The sequence below is a fragment of the Vulpes vulpes genome, chromosome 1 (assembly GCF_048418805.1).
Source record: "Vulpes vulpes isolate BD-2025 chromosome 1, VulVul3, whole genome shotgun sequence".
Taxonomy (NCBI): domain Eukaryota; kingdom Metazoa; phylum Chordata; class Mammalia; order Carnivora; family Canidae; genus Vulpes; species Vulpes vulpes.
Genome location: NC_132780.1, coordinates 15,556,714 through 15,577,961, shown reverse-complemented (window position 1 = coordinate 15,577,961; position 21,248 = coordinate 15,556,714). Strand labels below are relative to the sequence as shown.

Below are 21,248 nucleotides of genomic sequence, written 5' to 3'. Positions count from 1 at the left end.
GAACCTCAGAGCAGGAGCCACCCTGCAGAAGATAGGGCCAAGATGCGGGCGGTCTATGGGCTGTTGGTCCGCAGCCCAGACGAATGGATCAACGAAGAGGGCACGCCTAGGGGCTGGGCTCAGGTGCAGCATCTCTAGGGTGAATTGCCTAAATCGCCTTCTGACTACAACGAAATATAAAAATCGCCTCTGGCCCCAATAGTGGTGGTTCTCACAGACCCTCAGACCTTCACCCTCGTCACGCGCCCAGGCCGCCCCCCTCGCAACGCCCGGCAAAAGCGACCGGTCTTCTCCAGACTCGCGCGTCAGTGGCGGGTAAAGGACAGGGGGTGCGGGGAGCCAGGCGTCTGTTCCTCCCCCAGCCATCCCCCTCCCCCCTTGGCCTCTGGACCTAGACCACCGAGCCTCCCCCAACCCTATCTCCCTTTCTTTCTGGGAATTTAGGGATCCAAGATGCCCTGAGTCTGGGAGGGGAGGGTCAGAGTAGTAAACACCAACTGGTAGAGCCCAAGTCTGGTGGCACATCTTGCCCCTTCCTCACTTCCCATCTCACCTGGGCTGAGTCTATGGGGTTGGGATGCTGTAGGCGCAGCCTTCACTGACTGGCTCCGAGGTGGACTCCTGGGACTCTCCCATCTGAATCAAAGAGTTTCTTAGCTGGTCTTCAAACACATTGTCACTCCTTTGATTCTCTGAGAGCCCAGCAGAGAGTAGAGAGAGCAGGGAGCCCAGAAGTGGAGAAAGACTGAATGCACATATCCAGGTGGGGCTGGACTGGTGACAGAGACCATTAATCCCAGGCAAGTGCTACCTGGGCTGACACCTCTGAGGGTTGAAGGCAGAAGGAGCATTGGCAGCAGAGTGAGTTGCAGGTATGAAGCCTTGATGGGGCGACAAGGGGGTGGCTGCAGCTGCAGGCCAGGTGGGACTTGGGAGGAGCAGGAAGCAGCTGCTCTTGAGGAAGGGCCCTGGCTGGAAACCTAAACAGGGCTGAGTCCTCTCAGGAAGATTTGAGAAAATGATAGACTTGGTCAGCTTTATACAATGATGCTGAAATATTAAGTGTCCATTAAAAAGCATAGTTTTAAAGAATATCACATAGGAAAACACTCTTGACACAGTGGATATATATATATAATCTCCAATATTATCTGCAGTTTGTAAATAATACAGATATGATCATAGAGTATATATTAATATATATTTATATAGTATATGTTGCATTTAACATTATCCGGTACTTAATATGTATTAGTAATATCCAGTTTGTAAGAAATACACATGTATAAAATATTCACATATACACATACTATGATAATACCCAATTTATAAAATTGGCTGTGTCTCCTTCCAAAACCTAGAGGGAATCCCAGCAAAGAGAGAGAGAAAGAGAGAGGAAGGAAAGCAGGCTAAAGAGGGCAAACATTTTAAATTATGGTGTCTTTTAAGATTGTGTAGACTTTGCCTCTAGATTTGCAACTAAAACCTCAAACTTGGGCAGCCTGGGTAGCTCAGTGGTTTAGCACTGCCTTCAGCCCAGGGTGTGATCCTGGAGACCCAGGATTGAGTCCCACATTGGACTCCCTGCATGGAGCCTGCTTCTCCCTCTGCCTGTCTCTCTCTCTCATGAATAAATCTTAAAAAAAAAATCAAACCTCAAACTTAAACAAGAGGCCAAATGGCCTACCTTACAAATAGCATCAATCCTGAGCCATCTTTTCAAGTCACCAGGTGAACTGAGCTGGATTGTGTGCTCCTTTGGTACAGAAGCTGATAGTGGTGCCAGTACTGCTGAAAGGCATATTTGCAGGGCAGGGTAACTGACTGCCCCTCTGGCTGGAGTCTGTGCATTGGGCTCTTGAATGGGTTTAATCAAGACATTTCTAGAAGGGGTTACTGGGGGTTTTGGAATAGACAAAAAGGATGTTTATGTGTAAAGTGTATTAAAATCTCAAGACACCTCTGAGGAATTCTGACTGCATAGTGCGCAAGCAGGGAAGTGGCAAAGGTGATCAAGGTTAACTTCCTGGAGGAAGTTAGATCTGAGAAGAGACACCAGTGATAAGTTGAAGTTATCTGGATGAGGGAGGATGGGTAGGTGAAGAAGGGAGTGTGTCCTGTGAGAAAAAGCAGCTAGAGAGAGTTTTCTATGTATTTGCATGCATTTGTATGAACACTTGGAAATGTATAGTTTCTTTATATGGATTTTTTTTACATAAAGGTATCATACATACATTCTGTGACTTCACCTAGAAATGGGTTTTGCAGACTTTGTTCTTACAAACCTATATACTCCTTTTTCATTATGAAATACTATAAATATTCACAAAAGTATACAAAACTGAAATGTTCAGCTCAATGACTTATTATAAAGCAAATATGCCAACCATCCTAGTCAGAAACAACATTTCCTGTATCCCTCCTTCACGTCAAGTGGGAATCGCCGTTCTGACACTTAGGATCATCACTTCCTGCTTTTATTTATGGCTTTACCATCTCAGTGTGTGAACCTAAACACTGTGGTTTTGCCTGGGTTTTGTTTTGTTTTTTTACTTTGTTATAAACAGAGTCCTATGACATGTATTCCTTGGAATATAGCTTCTTTGGATGAATGTTAAGTTTTGGGGATTCATCCATGTTGTTAAGTGTAGCTGTAGAACATTTCCCCCCCTTTGCTGTGTAGTATTCTTTTGTACTGGTTATATCACTATATATGCTACTGTGTTGGACTTTGGATTGTTTTCTTTTGAGGTTGTTCCAAACAGTGCTGTTAAAGAAATTCCTGTATGTATGCTTTGTTACACATGAACACACATTTTTGTTGCAAATATACCCGAGAGTTAAATTGCTGTTCATGGGATATGTATACCTTCATTCTTAATGGATAATGGCCAATCCATCTCTCAAAATAATTTTGTCAGTTTCCATCCCCAGCAGCAGTGTATGACATTCCCCATGGCTCCTCTTTCTTGTCAATATTTGTTCTTGGCCTTTTCATTCTAGCCAATCTGACTGGTGTAGTGTGGCCCTTCAAAGTGGTTTTAATCACCATTTCTCTTCTGTTTAAATAGCTTGAACCATTTCATATCTTCACTGGCCATTTGACAAACCACTTTGGTGAAAAACATCTTTGTGTTTCCCGAGCATTTTTCTACTGGGTTATTTATGTCTTTCTTTTTTTCTTTTTTAATTTAATTTAATTTTATTTATTTATTTTTTATTTATGATAGTCACACAGAGAGAGAGAGAGAGAGGCAGAGACACAGGCAGAGGGAGAAGCAGGCTCCATGCCCCCGGAGCCCGATATGGGATTCAATCCCGGGTCTCCAGGATCGCGCCCTGGGCCAAAGGCAGGCGCCAAACTGTTGCGCCACCCAGGGATCCCTATTTATGTTTTTCTTATCAACTTCTGGGAGCTTTTATAGGTTCTGGATTTTTTTGTATATTTTTTATTGGGGTTCAATTTGCCAACATATAGTATAACCCCCAGTCCTCTTTCCATCAAGTGCCCCCCTCAGTGCCCATCACCCAGTCACCCCATACCCCTGTCTACCTGCCCAACTCCCCTTCCACTACCCCTTGTTCATTTCCCAGAGTTAGGAGTTCTCATGTTCTGTTACCTGCTCTGATATTTCCCACTCATTTTCTCTCCTTTCCCCTTTAATCCCTTTCACTATTTTTTATATTCCCTGTATGAATGAAACCATATAATGTTTGTCCTTCTCCGATTGACTTACCTCACTCAGCATAATATCCTCCAGTTCTATCCACGTTAAAGCAAATGATGGGTATTCTTTTTTTTTTTTAAGATTTATTTATTTATTCATGAGACACACACAGAGAGAGAGAGAGAGAGAGGCAGAGACATAGGCAGAGGGAGAAGCAGGTTCTCCACAGGAGTTCAATGTGGGACCCGATTCCAGATCCTGGGATCATGACCTGAGCCGTCCCAGGTTCTGGCCTTAAAAACAAAAACAAAAATAAAACAAACAAACAAACAAAAAACCTCTATCAGCTATATGTGTGGCAAATTTTTTCTACCCTATGGCTTTTGACATTTTTAATACTGCCTCTTGATGAACAGATGCTCTGAATTCTAATGAACTCAAATTTACCTATTATTTCCCTTCTTGTTAGTGTTTTATAAGTCCTATTTTTGAAATCTTTCTTAACCTGCAGATCATGAAGCTACTCCCTCATATTAAACTCTTTAGAAGACTTATGAATGTGCTTTTCTTTTTTTTTTTTTTTAAGATTTTATTTATTCATGAGAGATACAGAGAGAGAGGCAGAGACATGGGCAGAAGGAGAAGCAGGCTCCATGTAGGGAGCCCAATGTGGGACTCGATCCCAGGACCCCAGGATCACAACCTGAGCCAAAGGCAGACGCTCAAATGCTGAACCACCCAGGCATCCCTATGCCTTTCTTTTTTAAATCTCATGGATTAATTTTTGTACAATCTGAGATAATGATCAAATTTCATTGTTTCCCATCCTAATTATTCCACATTTTCCCATCCTAATTATTTAACCCTGTCATTTACAGTACTGTGAGTTGACATGAAATATCTCTCCATTTATTTAAAACTTTTACTTCTCTCTTTTTAATTTTTTAAATTTTATTTTAATTCAATTTAAAACTTTTACTTCTCTTAAACAAAACAAAATACTTTTACTTCTCTTAATCCTTTATAGGTTTTGGTATAGAAGTCTCATCTTTCTTTTGTTAGATTATTCCTAAGTACTTGAAATATCTCAATGTTATTATAAATGTTACCTTTAATTTTTTCATTACCTATTTATTTCTTGCTGGTATCTAGAAATTCTATTAATTGTATTCCATTAACCCTGTATCCAGCCACCTTGCTAAATTCACTTATTAGTCTTAATAATGTATTTATAGATTCTGTTTTATTTTTTATATATACAATTGTATCTGTAAATAATGACAGTTTAATTTCTTTTCCAAAGTTTACACTTTAAAAATCTTATTGCACTTGCTAAGATCTTGTACTGATTATCTATTGCCACCAAAATGGTGCATAACAAGCCACCTCAAAATTCAGTGACTTAAAACAACAAGAATTTATTATTATATCTCATGAGTCATTAGGCTGGACTCAGCTAAGAATCTGGTTGGCTATTGACTGATCTAGGCCAGCTTGTGCTGGGACCACTGGAATGATTCAGCTTAGCTCAGATTTACATCTCATTTTCCAGCAAATTAGCCTAGATACATCCTCATGGTGATAGCAAGAGTGTAAGAGAGGAAGCAGAAACAAAGGTCTTTTGCAATCTAGGCTCTGAATGGGCATACCAGCCCTGATTCAAGGTGTAGGAGAGTAGATTATGGCCTCATTGGTAAAAGGAACTGCAGAATCACATTGCAAAGGGGTATATATAGAAAAATTTTGAAGAGTTGGAACCATGGATGCTATCATCAACCTAAACTTTAAATCCACTTTGACTAAAAGGGACTGAAGTAGGCATCCTTGTCTTATTCCCAAACTCCAAAGGAAAAGCCTTCAAGGGCAGCCCCGGTGGCGCAGCGGTTTAGCGCCGCCTGCAGCCCGGGGCGTGATCTGGAGACCCTGAATTGAGTCCCACGTCAGGCTCTCTGCATGGAGCCTGCTTCTCCCTCTGCCTGTGTCTCTGCCTCTCTCTCTCTGCATCTCTATGAATAAATAAATAAAATCTTTAAAAAAAAAAAAAAAAGGAAAAGACTTCAACACTTTATCATTAAGTACAGTGGGCTATAAGCTTCTTTGTAAATAACCTCTATAAAATTAAGAATGTTCCTTTCTAGTCCTGGTTTCCTCAAGTTGTTTTGTTTTTTTTTAATAAGTGGTTATTGGGTTTTATAAAATATTTCCGCAAATATTGAGATGATTGTATTATTTCTATCCTACATTATGTTATCATTGATTGATCTTTACTTCTAAACCTCCCTATATGACTAGAATAAACTCAACACAGTTGTGATGTAATACTGTTTTTACACATTAATGGATTTGATTTGCCAGTATTTTGTTGAAGGCATTTGCATCATTGTTCATGATTGACACTGATACGTGATTTTCTTCTTCATTATTCCTTTGCCAGATTTTGGTATTAAGGTTACACTGGTCTTGCCACTTTTTCTAATCTGGAAGATTTTATGCAAGATTAGTGGTATTTCTTTTTTATTTTCTTTTTAAAGAATTTATGTATTTATTCATGAGAGACACAGAGGAAGGCAGAGATATAGGCGAGGGAGAAGCAGGCTCCCTGCGGGGAGCCCAAAGTGGAACTCAATACCAGGACCCCAGGATCACGACCTGAGCCAAAGGCAGACACTCAACTGCTGAGCCACCCAGGGGCCCCAGTAGTATTTATTTCCTTTTTTTTTTTTTTTTTAATTTTTATTTATTTATGATAGTCACAGAGAGAGAGAGAGGCAGAGACACAGGCAGAGGGAGAAGCAGGCTCCATGCACCGGGAGCCTGATGTGGGATTCGATCCCGGGTCTCCAGGATCGCGCCCTGAGCCAAAGGCAGGCGCTAAGCCGCTGCGCCACCCAGGGATCCCCAATTTCTTAAATGTTTAGTACAATCCACCAGTGAAATCATTCAGCCCTGAAATTTTCTTTGGAGAAAAATAACTAATTACAGAAGTAATTTATTAAAAATTTATAGAACAGGGGTGCCTAGCTGAGTGGGAGGAACACACAACTCTTGATCTTGGGGTTGTGATTTGAACCCCACATTGGTCAGAGAGATTATTTAAATAAATAAATATTTTTAAAATAAAAATTAAAAATGTAACTTATAGAACAATTCTATAAATGTAAATTTATATATATACATTTATATATATAAATTATATATATTTTGTATATATAATTTATATATAAATGTAATTTATAGAACAATTTATAGAACAATAGAACAAGTTTCTATTTCTTCTTGCATAAGTTTTATTAAGTATTATTTTCCCCAAAACTTGCAGGAATAAAATTGTTAATTGTAGTGTTGGATTATATTTTTAATAACTACAGGATTTATAATGATGCTTTTTTATTCTGACACTGATTGTCCTTTCTTTGTCAAGTCTTATTAGAGATTTTTATCAAATTTGTCTCTTTAAAGAACCAACTAAAAAAATAAAAAAATAAAGAACCCACCTTTGATTTTGTTGATCTTCTCTATTGTATGTTGTTTTCCACCTTATTAATTTCTCCTGTTAACTTTATCATTTCCTACCTTCTTCTTTTTTGGGTTTATTTTGCTCTTATTTTCTAATTTCTCAGGGATGGAGTCTTAGCTTATTAATTTTCATGTTTTTACATTTTCTAATATTTGGCTTTAGCTGCATCCCATTTTTTAAAGTTTATTTACTTTTTTTTTTAATTTTTTATTTATTTATGATAGTCACACAGAGAGAGAGAGGCAGAGACACAGGCAGAGGGAGAAGCAGGCTCCATGCACCGGGAACCCGACGTGGGATTCGATCCCGGGTCTCCAGGATCGCGCCCTGGGCCAAAGGCAGGCGCCAAACCGCTTGCCACCCAGGGATCCCTATTTACTTTTTTTTTTTAGCAATCTCTACACCCAATGTGGGGCTCAAATTCACAACCCCAAATCAAGAGTCGCTCACTCCACTGACTGAGCCAGCCAGGTGCCACCCCACCTCATGTTTTGATATGTTGTATTTTCATTATCATTCTTTTCAAAATATTTTCTGATGTCCATTATAATCAATTCTTCAACCATTGGTTATTTTAAAATGTAGTTTTTAATATCCAAACATAGGAATTTTAAAACTAATTTGTATTATTAATTTCTAGTGTAATTGCATGTAGTGAAGTGTACTGTGTGTGACTGTAATTCTTTGATATTGTTGAGATCTGTTTTATGGGAAATATGGTTGATATTTTGTAATTGTTTAGTGTGTTCTTTTTTTAAGATTTTATTTCTTGGGCAGCCTGGATGGCTCAGCGGTTTAGCTCCGCCTTCAGTCCAGGGCGTGATCCTAGAGACCTGGGATCGAGTCCCACGACGGGCTCCGTCGGGAATCTTTAAAAAAAAGATTTTATTTCTTTATTTGAGAGAGAGAGAGAGAGAGAGCATGAGCCGGGGGAGGGGCAGAAGGAAAAGGAAGAGCAGACTCTTCGCTGAGCCGGGAGCCCAATGTGGGACTCCATCCCAGGACTCAGATCATCACCTGAGCCACCCAGGTGCACCTGTTTAGCATGTTCTTCAAAATATGTATTCTGCAGTTTTTTAATATAGTTGTATATGTGTGGATATACATATATATTCATTAAGTCAAATGTACTAATTAAGTTGCTCTGATCTTCTATATCCTTAATGAATTTTTGCTTTTTATCTGTTATGCCACAGATAACTGGATTCTCAATTTCCTACATTTTGAGGCCATATGAAGAGATGAATAACATTTTAGAATTCATAGGTCTTCCCAGTGAATGGAACTTTTTATCCTATTATTAAATTTCCCTCTTGGGGAGCCTGGGTGGCTCAGTGCTTGAGACTGTCTTTGGCTCAGGGCGTGATCCCAGAGTGCCATGATGGAGTCCCACAACAGGCTACCTGCAGGAAGCCTGCTTCTCCCTCTGCCTATGTCTCTGCCTCTCCCTCTGTGCCTCTCATGAATAAATAAATAAAATATTTAAAAAAATAATAATAATAAATTTCCCTCTTTATCTCTGGAAACTTTACCTTAAATATTAAATACATGTTTATATATTTATAAATATTAAGTATATATATAGACATTAATATTATAGTTTAATGTGTAAAAATAATATATTAATATATTAATAAAGCTATACAAGCTTTTTTGGGGTAGGGTTTTCATGGAATACTATTTTCCATGCTCTTTACTTTTTTTCCATGCTCTTTACTTTTAACTATTCCAAATTCTTATATTTTAGATGTCCCTTGTAAACAGCATTTAGTCTGATTTTATAAAGTCTGAAAACTTATCTTTTAATTGGAGCATTCAGTCCATATACATTTAACATAAATCCTCTTATGTTTATGTTTTTGTTTTTTTAAATAGAGGCCAGTTTAGCCTGATTTTTTTTTTTTAATTTTATTCATTCATTCATGAGAGACACAGAGAGAGAGAGAGAAAGAGAGAGAGAGGCAGAGACACAAGCAGAGGGAGAAGCAGGCTCCATGCAGGGAACTTGACATGGGACTTGAACCCCGGTCTCCAGGATCACACCCTGGGGTGAAGGCAGCGCTAAAACCACTGCTGAGCCACCCAGGCTGCCCTGTTTATGTTTAAATATACCATTTAATGAGGCATTTTGTACCTGTCCTATTTATATTACTTTTCTCTTCTTCTTGCATTCTTTGTGCATTGCTTGTTTTTTCTTAGTCTATTTTTTCTCACAGCTTAGAAGTTATACTTTACTTTTATTCTTTTAATGGTTCCCCTAGATATTAAATATAAATATGTTTTATCAAATGATGTTTATTGGTACTGTAAGCAAACCTAACAAGAATTCATCCACCTGATACTCGGCAAGCCAATAAAAACTGGCACCAAGCTTTTGCAGTGAGGAAAGATTTACCCAGGAGAACCAGGAGCTAATGTCAAAAAGTCTTGAGTTCCCTGATGACTTGCAAATAGGGGCTTTTAAAGGGTGAAAATTTGGATCCTTTTGTAGTTCATGAGCATGATGATTGGGTGCTCACACCATCGTGTGACATGTGCCCCCCCTCAAACCTTGTTACCACCACGGCTCATTACCCGTCTGACGTGAAAAAAAAAGAAAAGAAAGAAAGGAAAGAAAGAAAGAAAAAGAAAGAAGAAAGAAAGAAGAAAGAAAGAAAAAGGGGTGAAAATTCAGGGTAAGGGTCTCATGATTCTGGGATCATGGTGATTAATTAAAGATTAAGTCAGCTTTTTTTTCCTTTCTTGACCATCCCATCCCTTCTGGTATGTTCTTGTCTGGTTTCGATGTGACCATACTGCAGCGGCGGTTCTGCTTCAGGGGGACCTGGAACTGGAAACCACTCTCCGCAGATTGCATTGTGACGTCATCTCTAGAGTATAAAGGCGGAAGTTCTACATCCTGTGACTACTGCTGAGCTGCAAATTATTGTGTTTTCTTGCAAACACCGCAGCGCACTTAGATCTGTTATCTTAGGCAGAACAGCATCCCACAGACTTCTGGGGTAGGAGTGGGGGGGCCACTTGATGCTCTTTCCTGAGGCAATTTTATAAGTTTCTTTAACAGTACCTAAGGGCTCCATGACTGGTCAGAAACAGCTAGGAGCTAAGTTGAGGGGGCGGTTCTGTGAGGGCTCCTGTCCCCTGCTTTCAGTACTTTTATCCTCCTCCTCGCTGAGCAGGGAGTACTTATATAAAGCAATTCTCCATTTGCTGCCCTCCTAATCTCTGATGTCATGTAATTCTTATTCCTCACTTATTAAGACCAAATAAGATGTTGCTGTTACTGTTCTTGTGCAGTCTTGGTCTTATCCACAGATTTACATTGTCATTACTCTTGATTCCTTTCTGCATGTCTGACCTTCCATCTAAAATCATTTCCCCTCTCAGAGGAATCTGCAGTAATATTTCCTGCGGTACAGGGCTTCTGGTGACAAAGCTCTTTATCATTTTTCGACCCACTAATTTCTAGCCGATTTCTTTGGTGTTTTTGACAATGGTCTGGTGCACAATCTTAATTAAATTCGGGCTCCTTTTGGGGAGTAGTTTTTTAACTCAATGCTTGAAGTTTGTTCTGACCCCGGGAAGGATCTTGTTAGCTGTCTCTTTCCTTGGTTTGGCAAGTGTATTACCAGCCTGCAGTTTACCTTATATCTTCATAAAGTTACCAGCTTCCTCTGAATTGCTAATGCCAAAACCTCCACTGACTTTGTGCCCCTGGGGCTTCAAATTCCTCACATTCTGTTTCCAATAAAGTCAGTTCTTCTGGGGAGAGCTTCTGGGCCCATTTGTTCTGAAGGCCTGTCTCTCTCTCTCCCAGGACAAGATCTCCAGACCTGGATGGGAACAGTGGTGTGCTTCTCTCAGTGCTTTTGGAGCAGGGTACTATGTGGAGCATTAGCCTCTGGTCTTACTGACTTACCCCTCCTAGCTCATAACCTCCCCTCACCAATGAGCTGGGATGGGGGTGGGGGGGACCAGGGCCCTGGTCTTCCCAGTATGCCAAGCCACAAATGAGGGCTGAGTGGAAGAAGGGGGCTCCTGACGTTTACTTATACCACACTTGTCTGGAATTGAGTATCTGCAACATGTCACCAAAAAGGAATGCGAAATGCTGGTGATCTGCCCCTCCTGGGAAGATGCCATTGACTCTGACTCTGTGGGATCTAGGGAGAGAGGGAACCCTGTGCCGTTTCCATAGCACTAGGCTGGGAGTGAGGAGGGAGGGAGCAGGCTGTGGAGTCCAATGTCACCGACTCTCAGTGTTCTTAGTGAGTTTTACTAGATTTTCTTGAATAAATATTTCTTCATTTTCGACATGCCCCAGGACAATTTCTAGAGACTTTAAATGTTTCTTTGCAACATGTTGTGCTTGTTTCGTTAGGGAATGTGTCCACAAAGCCCTCGTGCTGCCTTTCCAGAAATGGAACCCCAAGGAAACATTTTAATTCTGCCAATCCTCTAAACTCCACCTTAAATCTACTGAGTCAGAGTCTGGAAGAATGGAGCTAGCAGATTGAAAAGCAGGAATCTGTGTGTTTTGAGAGCTCATGATTGTGATAGGCAGGTTTGAGAACCGCTGGCCCAGAGCTGGGCCAAGTGGACCAGAAGGAGAAAGGAAAGGAACCTGAGTGCTGGAGTGTTTGCTGTGTCCTTGGCACTCCCATTACGTCATTTTAATCCTATCAGCCTGGGCTGATGTTAAGCTGACACTCCAGCGATTATGGCTGGCATTCATTCTGATTGGTGCTCACACTGTAACAGTTATTAAATATTTTGAAATTCATCTATACTTGTAAGATGAGGGAGGAAAAAAAGAAAAACTAACCTGAGTCTCAGAGAGATGAAGTTATTTGCTCAAAGTCAACCAGTGAGAAGGGTCAAGAGTTAAATTCTGGCCCTTTGTTGCTTTAAAACCCTGCCACCATGAATTTTTATAGGATGCTACCTGAAACATAGCCCTTACAGTCTATTATTCTTGGTTACCCCATGCTTCTCTCAGGAGTTAGTTGGCCTATAAGAAGAAGGACATGGAGTCCCTTGAAGAACTGTCAGAGGAAGAGGCTCCCAAAGAAACCAAAACTTCCTCATCCCTGCCCAGGAAGCTCACAGTCAAGGAGATTCTGGCTACCAAGACCCAAAACTACTTTGCTCAGACTAAAAAAACAAAGAACACCTTGATGCAGGTTGCCTTCTCCATTGGGCTAGGCAGCATATGGCGCTTCCCTTACCTGTGTCATCGGAACGGAGGAGGTAAGGCCAGGGGCCTAGATCCTGAGTTTAAGGAAGGAGTTTCAAGGCTTGGAGCCGGACTCCTGGGTCCTGGGGGAGGGCAGAAGTGGAGGTCTACCTGGACTTCAAGGGGATGAGAGGAGGGGGGCCAGGACTACTGGCTACCTGAGCACAGCTCCTGGCTCCCTTCTTTAGGCAACTTTATCCTGATGTACTTCTTCATGCTCCTCTTGTTCGGGATCCCCCTCTTGTACATGGAGATGATCATGGGGCATTGGCTGCGTATGGACAACATCCGGGTCTGGAAGCAGCTCGTCCCCTGGCTGGGCGGCATAGGATACGCTAGCATATTGGTGAATGAGGGGCCCAGCCAAGAGGCATCCCAACTCACCCCTTGCAGTGTCCAGATCCCCCATCTCTGTCCATCCTGCCCCTCAGGCCCACTCTGTCCACCCCTAGGTGTGCATCTTGATAAGCTTGTATAACAGCATCATCATCACCTGGAGCATTTCCTACCTGGGCAACTCCTTTGATAATTCCTTGCCCTGGAACCAGTGCCCACTGGTGAAGACCATCAATGTTACTGGTGAGGAGAGGGAGAGAGAAGGCCAGCATGGCCAAGGGAGGCAAGGGCACCAAGAAGCAAGAGACAGGGAGTGAGAGCCCAAGGGGAGGAAGCAAAGAGCAGGGGCAGACACCAAGTGAGGTGGTTCCTAAACGCCTGCGTTCCCCCAGACCTCTCTTGCCTTCAGACTGTGTCCCACCAGTACTTCTGGTACCACACCACGCTGAGTGCCTCGGGCCACATTGAGGAAGGGGTCGAGTCCCTGGTCGTGCACCTCACCCTGGGCATCTTCGCAGCCTGGTGCCTCCTTTTCTTAACCATGATCACAGGGCTAAAGACTCCAATGCCGGTAAGCCAACCTGACCACCAGCCCCACTACCCCTTCACGTTCATAAATCAAAATATTCTCCGGCTTCCCACCCAGACACATCTAACTCCTTCTTGTTGACCACTCTTCTCTAATCCTCATGACCCTCCTACACTCCTAGAGGACAGGCTCCACCATCCCGGTGTCCTGAGGAGAATGCTATAATCTCCCCAGGTGATATTGGCGTCAACCAGTCCTCTCACAAAGAGCTGCTCCTCTCTCATTCATGGAAGGAACAAGGGCCTTGTACTGACCTGACTCCCTCTTCACCATCTCTCACCCCCAAGTCACAGCAGTGATGACATTTTAGAGCAGACCATAGCTTCTCTCCACCAACCCCAGCCTTGCGTTCTGCACCTGCCTGCATGTTGACAGTGTCTGTTAATCCCTAAAAGAGCTGATTGCCACTGACTCCTCTCTAGAGTTTCCCATTTATTTTATTCCAATCCATACTTCCAGTCCGTGTCCCTGGCACCTGGATCATATTCTCCTTACATGGACAATTTATTTTAGGATATGTATCAGGTCATTTTGGTTAACTTTACCTGCAGCTTCTGGCCCCTGCATATATCCATGCATCCCTGGAGGCTCACCTCACTGTCTCTCCACAGCCTGCAAGATAAACCACTCACACAAAAGCAGATTTTTAAAAATATTTATTTATTCATGACAGACACACACAGAGAGGCAGAGACACAGGCAGAGGGAGAAGCAGGCTCCCCACGGGGAGACTGATGTGAGACTCGATCCCAGGACCCCGGGATCACACCCTGAGCCAAAGGTAGATGCTCAACCACTGAGCCACCCAGGTGCCTCAAAAGCAGATTTTATTAAAGACTTAGTAGGGGCACACAGAGAGGGGGTGTACCCTCCTACACCAGAGCAAAAAGAACCAAAAATACTTTAAAATTCCTATTGACCATGTTATTTCCTCCCAAAGTCTTTTCAGTTGCTTTTCCTCACCCTTTGCCTATGATCTGCAGCCTTAACTCATGCATGGACCATAAAACCCAGGCTTATGAGTTAATAATGTCCAATGGCCCTACCATTTAAAAACCATCTTGGGCAGCCCGGGTGGCTCAGTGGTTTAGCGCTGCCTTCAGCCCAGGGTGTGATCCTGGAGATCCGGGATCGAGTCCCACGTCGGGCTCCCTGCATAGAGCCTGTTTCTCCCTCTGCCTGTGTCTCTGCCTCTCTCTCTCTCTTTGTTTCTCTCTCTCTCTCTCTCTCAACTCTCGCTCTCTCTCATGAATAAATAAAAAATTTTTTTTTTAAATGTTTACTACTTGTGATCTCACCCCTTACCCCTGAGCAGCTTATTGGTGGATTCCCCTCCCACCCCCCGCAGCCGCCCCACTCCAAACAACACTGTTGTCTACCTAGAATAATCCTCCTACAACTCCCTCATATTCCACCCAGGCCACCTTCACCCGGCTCATCCCCATCTCTCTACTCCTGCTGAACTTTGTTCCCTGTTAATGCTTGCTTCTGCCTCCCCTTCCTCTGAACTTCTCCTGACTCCTGGTTTCTGTCCTGACTCACCTGGCCAGATGCTGATTTTCACGGTATTCCTCCCCTACATCCTCCTCTTCTGCTTCCTCATCCGAGGTCTCTTCTTGGAGGGTGCAACTGCCAGCCTCAGACATATGGTGACCACAGAGGTGAGTCTGGGGACTCCAAAACTTCTCCCTCCCCCAACTCCACAGGCCTTCTCTGACTCTCCTTCACAGACATCTTTCTTTCTGTATCTAGCCTGCCCCTCACCCTCTGCTATCCACCCCAGCTCACCCTCTTCCAGCTAACCAGTGGGTCCACTCTCAAACTGACCCTCAAATGTCTCTCTCATCTCCATTCACAGTTCTCATCTTGGGCCTCACTGGACCTGTGGCGTCAGGCAGGAGGCCATGTACTCTATTCCTTGGGCCTGGGCATGGGCATCACCATCAACTTCGCCTCCTACAAGGTTGGAGAAGACAACTATATCCAGGTGGCCTCCTTGGTGGCCCTGGTCAACCTGGTGACTTCACTGCTGGCCACATCCATCATCTTTATAGTGCTGGGGTTCTGGACTAGCACCAGTGGCCACACCTGTGTTGAGAAGTGAGTAATCACAGCCTTGCAGGCCCAGCAAGAGGTCTCCTTCCCTGGATCTCAGCAATCCCCCAGCTTTATGGGCCTTCAAACCTCTCCAAAGATAATAATGATAAGAACAACAACAATAATAATAGTTGTAGTAATATCACATTCTCAGAGAAAGCTGCCAAATTATAATCTTATATCCATCACTTTATAGATAAGAAAGTAGTCCCAGAGATAATACCAAAGGTTTCCATCAATTGCAAATGGTGTAAAAAAGATTTCAAAATCAATTATTGAACTCACAAAGGAGGTTGTTACAGCATTCTGAGCCACAATTGATGGTTACTGGTGTAGGCTGCATGTTGGAATCATTTGGGGAGCCTTAGAAAACACTTAGACACTTGAATCTCACTTCCAGAAATTCTGATTTAGTTGATCTGGGGTGCACTCAGGCATTGGGTTTTTTTTTTGTTTTGTTTTGTTTTTAATCTTCAAGATGGACTTTTTCTCCCAGTTGAGATGTTGAAGGCCGCAAAAGTGCATGCTTCCTTGGTAGCAGCAATTTTAAGAATGGAAAAAATAAAAATAATATTTTCCTGTATCATTAATGAAGAGCAGTGGACACAGAGGAGCCCTAATGAACTAAATCCTGGAGTGTGATGACTTCATCATATGTGAGCAAAGAGCCATGAATGAATGCCTTTATACCTGGGGGTAAGCGCCTGACTCAGGTACATGTGGCTGGAGGTACAGGCCTGTCATGGATGGAGGACTTTGCACAGATAAGAAGAAACTATGCAAGCATTTAATAACAGAATGGGCTGCCAGTAGGTGTTGGAATCACAACAAGCCCCAACAAAGAAATAAACTGCTCAACACAACAGCTTTCCTCTCTATTCCCAGGAATTGTTTTGGAGAAGTGGCAGAAACTGCAACAAAGACAGAGCTAGCAGAGGAGCTATGCATGGTCATTGTGCTCAGATGTGTGGCTCCACTGGAGCTGAATACAAAGATAAACCAAAAACATCTACAGCCACTTCAACCTAAATAATGACAACATCAAAGAAATCAGTCCTCGCCCGGGGTGAGGGTGTTGTGCAGAAAGTTGGGGACATGTTTCAAAGGCAAAGTGAGCCCTCTTTAATCCCATTTGAAGGCAGAGAAAAGAGTCAACTAATTAAAATTACCATCCACCCCAGATCTCCTCAGTGCTTTGAAAACTCCAAATAGATAGCCCTTGCTCTAGCTGCCTGTTGGAATAAAGGCTAAAATTTATTGAGACTACACAAAATAAAACAAATAACATGCCTTTCTCCTTTGTTGTTCTCTATGCGACATCCAACATGGAATTAAAAACCCTCACGACATTCCAAAACCCAGGAAAATATAATCCATAGCCAAGAGAAAAAAGAAGACCCAAAGGTCATCCAGACATTAGAATTAGCAGACAAGAATGTTAAAATAACCATTACAAATATGTTAAGGGATTTGTGAGGAAAGATGAATAAAATAGAATCCATGGAGATATTTTAGGGAAGATATGGAAAACCTAAAAAAGGACCACATGGAAATTCAAGAACTCAAAAAATAGATGAAAACAAAGTTTCACTGGATGTACTTAGTTTAGATTGGAACCAGAAGAATAAAGGATCAGTTAATTTGAGAACAGGTAAATAAAAGTTCTACAAAGTGAAGCACAGAAAAAAAAAGAATGAGAAAGACTGGAGAAGACCTCAGTGACCTAGAGGACTAATAGATGTATAATTGAAGAGGAGAGAGAACTGGAGCAGGAAACCTTGCCCTTGGGCTTTATTTATAATGGCCAAAACTCCAAGTAACCCAAATGTCTGTCAGGAGGTGAACAGATAACAAATCTCCATGTGTTGTTGTATTCATACAACCAATGGAATATTATTTACCAATAAAAATGAATAAACTATTGATATGTGCACCAACATGAACTTCAGACATTATATTGAATGTAACAAGCCAGACCTAAAAGACTATACACACTATATGAATCTATATGAAATCTGAGAATAGGCTAAACAAATGTGTCATGATGGAAATCCCTAGTTGCCTCTGGAATGGAGAGAGTGCACTGGATAGGGGCCCAAAGTAATTCTGTGGAGTGATGGAAATACTCCATATCTTGAGTCATTTGTTAATACTCACTGAAGTGTACATTTAATATCTGTGCTTTTATTGTCTCTAAGTTATAGCATAATAAAAACTGAGTTTTTTAAGATGTTATTTATTCATGAGAGACACAGAAAGGCAGAGACATAGGCAGAGGGAGAAGCAGGCTCCCTGCGGGGAACCTGATGCAAGACTTGATCCCAGGACCCCAGGATCATGACCTGAGCCAAAGGTAGATGCTCAACCCCTGAGCCACCCAGATGCCCTTGAGTTTGCTTTTTAAAAGGTTCTTGGTTGATTCCAGTGAGAACCATTATCTTCTAGAGCAGAGCTGTCCAGTAGAACTCTTTGTGATGCCAGAAACATTCTATACCTGCACTATCCACTATCATAGACACCAGCCACAAGTAGCTATTAAGTACTTGAGATGTGGTAAATGTGGCCAAATATGGCAAATGTGACCAAGGAACTTAATTTTTCATTTTATATTGTGTTAATTAATTTTAGATGACACGGCCATATGTATCTACTGGGTATCATATTAGTGGTGGCCCTAAAAGAGCTGCCACATGAGCCCCTTGCCCTCCATTATATAGAGCTTCTCAAACTGCAGTGGGCATTATGAATCGGCATTAGCTTAATCAGTAAATCTGGGATGCACCCAAGATTCTGCACTTCTAACAAGTTCCCAAGTGATGTTACCCCTCCATGAAGCTTCCACCTAGAGTAGCAAAGCTATAGGTTACTCTCTCTTTAGGTAAGGACATGTGGAGGTATGGATTATCAGAGAAGATTTCTAATCAGGAGAACAGAAGACACCTGAGGATCTGTTAGCATTTCCTTAAATTAAACAAGTACAGCATTTATGGCCCAGTGATCCCTATTCCCAAGTGTGTATCCTAGAGAAATCCTCATACAAGCCCTGCTAATGGATGGTTATTTTGGCAATGTTTGTAATCACAGGTAGTGGGGTTATTATTTGGGAAATAGAGTATAAAATGTGGGTTGCTAATGCAGCAGGGGGCAGCAGTCAGGAACAACAAACCAGACATACATTCAGCAATGTAGATTTATTGCCAAAAAAACGGAAGAAAAGTAAGAAATAAAAAATCATAACATAGTGACACACATGTGACAACACACAAAACATATATTTCTCTTTTATTACAAAGAAATACCTGTATTTAATGTTATTAGTCAAGCATATGAAAGTAACTGTAGGTGTGAAGGAAAGTGTGAAATTTAGACTTGAAGGAGGGAAAAGTTTAAACAGACTTTGCTCTACTGGTTGAGGAGGCTGTATCATGAACGGGTTTGATTATCACAGCAGTTCAAATCTGAGATCCAAAAAGAGAGACAGGGGCAGCCCAGGTGGCTCAGCGGCTTAGCGCTACCTTCAGCCCAGGGCCTGATCCTGGAGCCCCAGGATCTAGTCCCACGTCAGCCTCCCTGCATGGAGCCTGCTTCTCCCTCTGCCTGTGTCTTTGCCTCTCTCTCTCTCTCATGAATAAATAAATAAAATCTTAAAAAACAAACAAACAAACAAACAAAAAGAGAGACAATTCTGAGTGCATTAGTTCTCCAGGGCTGCCATCACAAAGTCCAACAGACTGCATGGCCAAAGCAAAAATCTATCCTCTTGCAGTCTGAGGCAGAAGTCTGAGATCAATGTTTTTGCAGGGTTGATTCTTTCTGAGGATGAAGGGGGAAAATCTGTCTCATGCCTCTTCTGGTGATTTGCTGGCAATTTTTGGTGTTCCCTGGCTTGTCGGTGTCTGCCTTCATCCTTACATGGGGTTCTCCCTGTGTGTGTGAGTGTGTGTGTATGTCCAAATTTCCCCTTTTTATATGGACACCAGTCATATTGGATCAGAGGCCACCCTGCTCCAATATGACCTCATCTTTAATTACCTCTGTAACAACCCTATTTCAAAATAGGGTTCACATTCTGAGGTAGCAGGGGATTAAGGACCTGAACATATGAATTTTGCAGGGGTGGGGTGCAGGGGAGAGTTCAAGAGTCTTCTGCCCCTTAGGTGGAATTCCCAGGGCAACTCACCCCAAGTTCATGTGATTAGCTTCCAGGCCCCATCCAGTCACCCCCCCCCCCCAACTCTGCTGCACTCATCTCAGCCCACTCACCTTGCAGTCCCCGGCTGCTCTGGTTCGCAGATGGCAGAGAGGCCAGCCAGGTCACCACCTCTCCTTGCCTCTGATTCCCATTCAGAAGCATCCTGAAGCTGAAGAATCTGATAAAAAAGGGTATGCTGCCTCAGGATGCCAAGCCTCCAGAAGACATGCTATACCTCACCACCCTGGACTACTTGGACTGGATCAGCAAACTCCCTCAATACCTCCAATACCAGGTCATCTACTTCTCTCCATCCTGCAGCATCAAGATGCAGAAGGAAAAGGTGTGTTTGTGGGGGCGGGAGAGTGCTTCCCAAAGGCCCCAGAGGACACTGGGAGCCACCCCACACATCATCTGAGGCAGGCAACAGTTACAGTCACATCACCACCACCACTGCATATACCAGGGTCTTTGCTAAATTGTCACTTGACTTTAATTCTCGCATCAACCCCAGGATCCCAGTTTGTTAGAGGAGGCTCCAAGAGTTGAAGCTCACACAGTTCCAGAAACCAAGTAGGGCAAACAGCATTCTGCCCTCCACCCAGCCCACCATTCTGTGCCTCTTTCCTCTGTCTGACAAAGACATTACTAATCAATCACTGCTCCATTGCCCTCATCCAGACCCACCACTGCCTGAGAGCCCTTCTCACCCACAGTTCATGGAGGGCCCTGGCCTGGCATTCGTAGCCTTCTCCCAAGTCATCTCGTTGTTCCCTGGTGCCTCTTTCTGGGCCATCCTCTTCTTCTTGGCCCTGGTCATCATGGGGCTGAGCACCTCGATACAGATCTTGGAAGGCATTGTCTCTCCCCTCCAGAACTCCATTTCTACCTTCAGGAGGTATCCTAAGCTGCTCTCAGGTATGTGGATGCTCACCCCAGCAAAAACCCTTCCCTACTGCTCCTTCTCCCTAGACCACCCCAGTCTCCAGGGCTCACTTTGACCCCTGGCCCAGCCCTACACATAGGCCTCAGTGTGGCCAAACCTGCCTTTGCCACAGTGCTCATCTGCTTGGGAGGTTTTCTGGGCAGCCTCGTCTTCACCAGTCAGGCTGGCAGCTACATAATGTCCTTGTTTGATGACTACCTGATCCCGCTGACCCTCGTCATCATTGTGACCTTCCAGAATGTGGCCCTGGCCTGCATCTACGGAGCTAGGAGGTGATGTCCAAGCCCCGGGGTCTGCCCAGCCAGAGACCCATTCCAGGTCTCCGAGGAGAGGGGGCACATGATCTGCTCCCTCTGTCCCTCCCGCAGCAGGGGGTCTAGCTTATAGCATGGGTGTGCAGGAGGGAGTGATCTGAGGGCAACCAGGTGGGTCCTGACAGAAAGAATAGTCAGAAATCAGGAGACTCGGGTTCCCTTACCATGGGCCCCATGGGATAGTCCGAAGGCAGAGGGCTGGAGCACTGCACTCCCCCTGGATCAGGAGGCTCCCATGAGAAGAATAGATGCAATAGAATAGGGCCCAGCCTCAGGGAAGGCCCAGAAGGACTTGGTAGCCACTAAGAGTTGAGAACTGGTGAGAGAACCAGAGGTCTGGCAGGCGCACCCTC

At 43.1% G+C, this 21,248-nt stretch overlaps 1 protein-coding gene and 1 non-coding gene across 2 annotated transcripts in view; both read left to right on the top strand.

Moving 5' to 3' along the window:
* Positions 1 to 21,248, top strand: part of LOC112931364 (orphan sodium- and chloride-dependent neurotransmitter transporter NTT5-like) — an 81,266-nt gene that overhangs the window by 58,545 nt on the left and 1,473 nt on the right. The window contains exons 2-10 of the mRNA XM_072756904.1: positions 12,185 to 12,435; positions 12,610 to 12,767; positions 12,874 to 13,000; positions 13,150 to 13,328; positions 14,897 to 15,007; positions 15,205 to 15,446; positions 19,792 to 19,978; positions 20,352 to 20,553; positions 20,694 to 20,853. Coding sequence (XP_072613005.1) covers positions 12,213 to 12,435; positions 12,610 to 12,767; positions 12,874 to 13,000; positions 13,150 to 13,328; positions 14,897 to 15,007; positions 15,205 to 15,446; positions 19,792 to 19,978; positions 20,352 to 20,553; positions 20,694 to 20,853 — 1,589 coding nt within the window. The 5' untranslated portion in view covers positions 12,185 to 12,212. The remainder of the gene's footprint in view (positions 1 to 12,184; positions 12,436 to 12,609; positions 12,768 to 12,873; positions 13,001 to 13,149; positions 13,329 to 14,896; positions 15,008 to 15,204; positions 15,447 to 19,791; positions 19,979 to 20,351; positions 20,554 to 20,693; positions 20,854 to 21,248) is intronic.
* LOC112931585 (small nucleolar RNA U13) lies at positions 9,665 to 9,769 on the top strand. The gene has a single exon (XR_003237334.1). It is a non-coding gene; the product is annotated as a small nucleolar RNA U13 (small nucleolar RNA).